General features: G+C 40.9%; 1 protein-coding gene across 1 annotated transcript in view; it reads left to right on the plus strand.

The window, feature by feature from the left end:
* The first annotated feature begins 320 nt into the window (after nucleotides 1-320).
* pth4 (parathyroid hormone 4) overlaps nucleotides 321-8,124 on the plus strand; it is an 8,564-nt gene continuing 760 nt past the window's right edge. Inside the window, exons 1-2 of the mRNA XM_028799092.2 lie at nucleotides 321-420; nucleotides 663-767. Coding sequence (XP_028654925.1) covers nucleotides 682-767 — 86 coding nt within the window. The 5' untranslated portion in view covers nucleotides 321-420; nucleotides 663-681. The remainder of the gene's footprint in view (nucleotides 421-662; nucleotides 768-8,124) is intronic.

Below are 8,124 nucleotides of genomic sequence, written 5' to 3' on the forward strand. Positions count from 1 at the left end.
TTGAATAAAAATAACTTTTATATTTAGTTACATCAAGAAGGATAGGCTAATAGTTGGAAGATATAATGACGAAAAAGAGAGATAAAAAAAGAAAAAATAGCAAACAAAGGAACGTTTATTAGCCGGGGGTGCAGATGAAAGGAAGGGGGGGGGGGGGGGCTGCTTTGACTCATCAATTACACTAATTTGGGTGAAAAGGGGCACAGTACTGTTGATAACAAACAACACCCCCCCACCAGTCTACGTCCCAGGGGTCCAGACTATAAAGTCCACCCACCACAGAGCGCCTGCTGCACTCCGGTCGATCTGACTGAGCTGACACTCCCCTGAGGCATCCCGACCTGCAGCCGCTGTGGTCAGTACTACGAAATTTGGACCCCTGCGGTCTTTAGAAGGACGGGGATCAGTATCGGAGAGTCAGTAATGATAAATGAGCCGCTGTTGTTTTTGCTAAAATGATGTTATGATATTTAACTATTTTGTGCCATTTACCTGGTTTCTGTAGTAGAACAAAACCAATTCAAGTAAATGTCTGGGCAGTAGGTAGTTGATGAATTGGTATAACTATAAATTCAATCTGAAGAGCATTGTCTTTCAATATATTCATTACAGATATGCGTGTTCCAGAATCACTAACGGCATTAATGTTTTTTATATTTCAGTTTCAAAAAGGTACAAAAGATGCTCCTCTCCCAAAGATCTGTCCGGGCTCTGGTTTTCGTGATCATTGTAATGTTTTCGTCTACAAAAGCACAGGACACCGAAAGGTAGGTTTCAACTTCTGAACACTGCACTTGTTATTAAAATAAGTACTTTGAAACTGTGGTAACAGTCAGATGAGTTACTGCGGGTGCGTCTACAATACAACAGTACAGCAGCCATTTCATTCTCAGTAGCCTTTGCGCTTTTAAAACATGAATGTTTTTGACAAAGCCAAATAGATATAATAAATATTCTATGAAATACTTCATAATTTGAATAATGGTGTGTGAAAAAGACTGTACCATTCTTTAAGATACAATATCAGTGTGTAAAACAATAGAAAACAAATAGTCATAATACGAGCATAGGTAGACTTGCACAATAGACACTCTGTGGAATCAATGAGCGCCTTGCACTTTTAAAACTAACAGTTATCTAATGGTACTTTATAGTTTTTTACTGGGTTATATACCTGCTGAATTATTGTTTAAAAACACCATTGGGTAAGGCTTTTTGCATATGAAGTTGTTTCTTCTTTCCAATATGTAGGGGGAAAAGTGAAATCTTTAATGTATGGTATACCTAGCGGGACATTGGGAAAACCTGGAGTAAGTCTGTACTATTGCATGCAGCAAGCGTGCGTTTAAAATCAGAAACCCGCTGGTATTTCACAAATCTGTTACCATCTATTCGTGGTTATTTCTGAAGCTTGCGAAATAAATGTTCTTTGCTGGAACCATCATCGTTTTGAAAACAAAAATGGTTTTCCAATGCCATTGCTCTGAAGAACCACTTTGACACCTTTAATTTTTGAGAGTGACGCGCCTGCACTCAGTGAAGAGCGCTATACAAATTGAATAAATATTGAACTAAATAGTCTTAAGTATGGAATCAAAGTAGTTAAAGCCGTTAAAATACAATACAAGTAGAGTCTGTCTCTGACAAGAACCTTTAGAACTTTTTTTTCTCTGAAAACCACGAACGTGGTTTGTTAGAGCAATTCCAGGAGACCTTTGTCCCAAAAGGAACCTTTATTTATTTAGATCCGTAACAGGCATCATAAATAACCGTAAACAGGTGAAAACAGATTTGTGAAAAACAAATGAGTTCGTGATTTTAAAATGCCTCTCGTCGCATAAAATAACACCCCATGCTAAGTTAGGGTTATCTTGATCTGTTATAATGTTCAACTGTATAGTTTGCTATTTAAAGCTTTCTGCTTTGATCACATATTAGAAACTATATTAAAGCAGTAAGAATCGATTTCATATAAAGAACCCTTCCCGAATAATATATTTATATATATATATATATATATATATATATATATATATATATATATATATTTTGTCAAGCAACATTTCAGTGAGGAACTACAGGACCCAGTAACGTGCCATTGTAAAACCGTTACTTTTAAGGGTGTGGATCCCATCGTCCATCCAGCCGTCCACTGCTGAAACCCCTTAATGTAATTCACGGTCAGAGATATCCCAGTCAGCTCAGAGAACACTTACTGTAACACACGGCCCAACAAGCGAGTGGCGAGGGGTCGTTTCATTTAACACAGAAATCTTTGGGTGGCAGAGAATATCACTCGAGTCCAGGATTTTGAGGTTGCGAGGCACAGACGCTAATCACTGCACCACCGTCATGTCCTCCGAGTTTACGGTTTTAACTTTGGAAGTTGCTAAAATGACTAGCTGTATTGTGGAGCAGCAGTTAGCGCGCGTGCGTCGTGCGAATTCCGAGTCTGTGGGCAGTTTGCAAGTACATGACTCTTAAAAACTCTTAAAAACAAATGTGCCAGAGTGGTTCTTCAAAGCGATGCCGTAAGGAAACCATTTTGGTTCCCAAAAGACCCATCAACAGGAAGGTTCCAGAAAGTATCTTTATTTATTTAGATCCTTAATCGGTTCAATACAGAAACTAACCACGGAGATAGTAACAGGTTTGTGAAATAGCAATAGATTCTGATTTTAATAGGACTCTCTTTGCATAAATGAATACTAATTTTAGGTTTTCTTAATCTGTTAGTGTCCTACTAGGTGGCCTTAAAGATTTCATGTTTTTTCCTAAATATTAGAATGTTTTTCAAAGCGGAAAGAGCCAACTTTGTCAAATGTTTTACGGAGAATCACACAACCTACTAAAATATCATAAAGTGCCATGAGAACTATTTACTATTATTAAGAGTGTGCTCCCCATGTGTGCGATGGCTGGTTGTCCAATGTCCTAGTATAGGACAGGAAAGTGGCGAAGTGCAGCTCTGATTGCTCACAGGTTGAGCATATAGTATAGGCTAAAAGGGTAATAATAATTATCTGCTGAATCTAATAAATAAAATATACAATGAAGTAAAAGAATAACATCGATGGTTAAGACGTAAGGAGTACAACGTTTCTTTAGTGTGGGGTGTTTCAATTTTTCTGAAGCTCATTCGGTTTTCCTCCGTGAAGTCCAGCTCATGCCTACAGTGCAATGTACCATCCGACAAGGGTCTCAAAAGTAGTTCACTGTGAGTGTGCGAGTTAAATGTGATTTGCGATGCTAAGCTTTTTGGTTCTGACTTGGACAAGTAATTGCCCAGATATTTTAATAGAAATTAGCGAGTCCAGGAAATTAAGTTGGACGAGTGGAACAACTCCCTTTATCAATACAACCATCATTTCTGTGGTTTGTGGATCTCTGTATTTTGGAAATAGAGCAAGTGTCCATAGGGAAAGAATTGCTCACCGAACTAAAACCAGAAACAGTATTTGTTATTCACTGAGAGACGTTATCCTGTGGAATGGAGGGCAAGCCTTTAAGCATTGAAAATGTTTTTTTTTTTTTTTTTTTGCGGAGTTAGAAGCCCTTAGGCGCCACAGGTTAAACACCTGATCATTAGTATCATTGGAAGTGTAGGGAATTTTAGGTTAACCCCATCTCGCTAGTATTGCCACATCACTGCCCCACCTTCCTTTGTTCGAATTTCTCGTTCGCGTGGAGTTTTCACGTTTCCAACCAAATAATCCTATATTAATATCGCAATCACGATCCGCTCAGGTTGTTTGGTGATTTAAAACTGAGTCTAAGTGGTGATGTGGTTAGGCGAATTCTGTGATGATGTCTCTGTTCTGCCCTGCACTGGCCTCTGTGCTGCAGGGATAGGCTAAACGCACTCCTACGAGCGCACGAAATGGATTAACCTGTTTTGAGAATGTTACGTTAAGGTGCATTTTAAAATAAGATAAACCTTTAATTGTAGTACAAGGTGTGACCGAGGAGTGTCGTGCTATGCCACGAATCTGAAAGTCCTTTTTTGAGTGTTACATTTTGTAGTTGCTAATTTGTTAACTGTTGGTGTGTGGTGTGTTTGGTCGATCATCCAACCCTTGAAGTAAGAAATACAGACTACATTTGTTGGGGACGGAGAAGTTCTCGATTTTTAATATACCAGCCATAAACCGAGAGCTTAACGTCATAGTGCACTCTTATAATCATTCATCCACGTTCTACCGCTTATCCAGAACCGGATCGGGGGGAACAGTTTTAGCGGTGAGGACAGACACACTTGCTAACTCGTACAGTCAGATTCTTAGGCGTTCTTTGGTCTTCTGGGAGATATAATCCTCCCAGCGGGCCCTGGGTCTTCTTCGGGGTATCCTACCAGCTGGCCGTAACCGTAAAACCTCCACAGATTAGCATCTGTATTAGATGCCTGAACCACTCATAGTAAAGCCGCTCTACCCCGAGCCTCTCCCGAATGTTTGTGTTTCTCATCCTGTCTATAATGGAGAGTACAGCCGTCCTGTGATGAAAGCTCATTTCGGCCGCTAGTACCCGCGATCTGGTCCTTTTCTGTGGCGTAGCAATGGCTTATGCAAAGCACAAGGGCTTACGAGCTTGGGGCGCCCACTCTGGGCCGTATGCATTAAAAAAATGAATATCTTAAATCACTTGTACAGTTTGTTACATTAATAATTCACAGTTTTAGTGACATGTTTGCACCATCACCACGCAAGTCCAGTCCAATCCATGATATTACGTATTCTGCAGACCTGCAGTTTACACGAATTTAGACTTCGGGAGTTCGGAGGCTCGGAGCGTAATCGGAGGCACAACATGTCCTAGTCCGTTTTAGAGAGAAGTGCAGATTCCCAGATTTGGCGACCTTTGGTGTGCCATAGCGGACATGAACTGAAGAAGTTTTGAAGGACGTCACATGAGTAGTGTAAATATACATTATTATCGTAAATAATTGTTACTTTTGTACTTTGATTGGATGTCAACAGTTTTCGAAATTCGACCTCGTAAACCGGCAAATCATAGCAATTCTGTTGTTAAGTTATAGTCCCCGTTAGTCGGCAAATGCCGAATATTACAGCAATTTGACTCTTTTTATACTCTGGACAAACGACACCACGTCGGCCAGTAGCAGCGGATCTGGCAAACATTATAAGAGTGGTGCTGCTAAACGTAAGGCACACCTGCAACAGGAACTAAAAAACGCTAAGCTTACCAAGATTTCTACCCTTATCAAAACTGAGGACCAGCGGTAAAATGCTGATAATGGTGAATCGTGGCAACGGTCGCAAGCAGGTTATGCAGACTGCAGTGAGTGAAATGGTTGCAACTGCACCGAGTCTGAAGTAGCGATACAAAGGATACAGATCAGGTGCTATCTGCTAAAACCGTTAAAATGGAGAAACTACTAAAGACAAACAAGCAGTATAACAAAGTAATCTCCTACTGACAAGGCCATGTTTTGGAACAATTGACACCTCACTTTATGATGTCCATTTTCTCGAGACTTGTGTAAAACAGGTCGATTGTGTAGTAGTATCCTATCAGCCGTGTTGTGGTTTTAATCTGTTACAAATTGAAATTGCTTCATTTTATAGCACAGAACAGTTTCTACTTTCTAGCTTACCTTACATTTTAATCATCTTCCTTTGTAAAGTTGTCTCGGAAAAGTAAGCAAGTACACATCTTAATATTTTCATGTACTGCTACCCACACATCCCACATTCCATTCCCACAATTTATTTTACTTTTGCTAACTTACAGCTGCTGTAATAAAACGATTAAAAATTATTACAAAATCCATTTGGAGAGCCATTTTGTTTGTCACCTGTGTGTGATCTGATAGTATCGCAGACACCACTGCCCAGCTGGCCCCTAGAATCTGCATCAAAGGAAAAGGAGGGCACCACAGAAATTTTCAGTTCACAGATTTAACAGGGACCATATGGTACAAAATTGGTGCAGCTGAGCAGATTCCACAAAAGGGGCTCCTACATTAAACAATATATATCATCCTGAAAGTATTCACAGCGCATCACTTTTTTTACCTTTTGTTATGTTACAGCCTTATTCCAAAATGGATTAAATTTATTATTTTCCTCAGAATTCTACACACAACACCCCATAATGACAACGTGAAAAAAGTTTACTTGAAATTTTTGCAAATTTATTAAAAATAAAAAAAAATTGAGAAAGCACATGTACATAAGTATTCACAGCCTTTACCATGAAGCTCAAAATTGAGCTCAGGTGCATCCTGTTTCCCCTGATCATCCTTGAGATGTTTCTGCAGCTTAATTGGAGTCCACCTGTGGTAAATTCAGTCGATTGGACATGATTTGGAAAGGCACACACCTGTCTATATAAGGTCCCACAGTTGACAGTTCATGTCAGAGCACAAACCAAGCATGAAGTCAAAGGAATTGTCTGTAGACCTCCGAGACAGGATTGTCTCGATGCACAAATCTGGGGAAGGTTACAGAAAAATTTCTGCTGCTTTGAAGGTCCCAATGAGCACAGTGGCCTCCATCATCCGTACGTGGAAGAAGTTCGAAACCACCAGGACTCTTCCTAGAGCTGGCCATCTAAACTGAGCGATCGGGGGAGAAGGGCCTTAGTCAGGGAGGTGACCAAGAACCAGATGGTCACTGTTTCAGAGATCCAGAGGTCCTCTGTGGAGAGAGGAGAACCTTCCAGAAGGACAACCATCTCTGCAGCAATCCACCAATCAGGCCTGTATGGTAGAATGGCCAGACGGAAGCCACTCCTAAGTAAAAGGCACATGGCAGCCTGCTTGGAGTTTGCCAAAAGGTACCTGAAGGACTCTCAGACCATGAGAAAGAAAATTCTCTGGTCTGATGAGACAAAGATTGAACTCTTTGGTGTGAATGCCAGGCGTCACGTTTGGAGGAACCCAGGCACTGCTCATCACCAGGCCAATACCATCCCTACAGTGAAGCATGGTGGTGGCAGCATCATGCTGTGGGGATGTTTTTCAGCGGCAGGAACTGGGAGACTAGTCAGGATAAAGGGAAAGATGACTGCAGCAATGTACAGAGACATCCTGGATGAAAACATGCTCCAGAGCGCTCTTGACCTCAGACTGGGGCGACGGTTCATCTTTCAGCAGGACAACGACCCTAAGCACACAGCCAAGATATCAAAGGAGTGGCGTCAGGACAACTCTGTGAATGTCCTTGAGTGGCCCAGCCAGAGCCCAGACTTGAATCTGATTGAACATCTCTGGAGAGATCTTAAAATGGCTGTGCACCGACGCTTCCCATCCAACCTGATGGAGCTTGAGAGGTGCTGCAAAGAGAAATGGGCGAAACTGGCCAAGGATAGGTGTGCCAAGCTTGTGGCATCATATTCAAAAAGATTTGAGGCTGTAATTGCTGCCAAAAGTGCATCGACAAAGTATTGAGCAAAGGCTGTGAATACTTATGTACATGGGATTTCTCAGTTTTTTTATTTTTAATAAATTTGCAAAAACCTCAAGTAAACTTTTTTCACGTTGTCATTATGGGGTGTTGTGTGTAGAATTCTGAGGAAAAAAATGAATTTAATCCATTTTGGAATAAGGCTGTAACATAACAAAATGTGGAAAAAGTGATGCGCTGTGAATACTTTCCGGATGCACTGTACACTCTCCACCCCGATCCATCTGCTGATCTCATCATCCCTTTTCTCCTGAGGTACTTAAACTTATAGCTTGAGTTAGTAACTCACCCTCCACTTGGACGTGACAGTCCACCATTTTCAATGGACTCAGATTTGGAGGTGTGTTAATCCTCTACCCTGCTACTTCACACTTAATCGCAATGTCACAATTCATGTTGGAGTTCATGTATGGCCTGATGAAGCCAATGGGACAACTGAACTCTTAAATCCACCGGTTCCTTAATGGCACTTTACAATGGTTCCAGGTGGAACATTTCCTTGACAAAGAACCATTTGAGTCTGTGAAGGGTTCTTTGGGCTTTTTAAAGGTTTGGAATATGTAAACCAGAAATCTTTAATGTCTAGTAGTCAGCTGATCAGAGTACTGACAGATCACGAAAACCTGAACTTAGCCATGAAGTTATGGTATGCAGCAAGAGACCTTTTAAAATCAGAAACCCATTGGTAGTTCACAAA

This window comes from Erpetoichthys calabaricus, chromosome 3 (assembly GCF_900747795.2).
Source record: "Erpetoichthys calabaricus chromosome 3, fErpCal1.3, whole genome shotgun sequence".
NCBI lineage: Eukaryota > Metazoa > Chordata > Cladistia > Polypteriformes > Polypteridae > Erpetoichthys > Erpetoichthys calabaricus.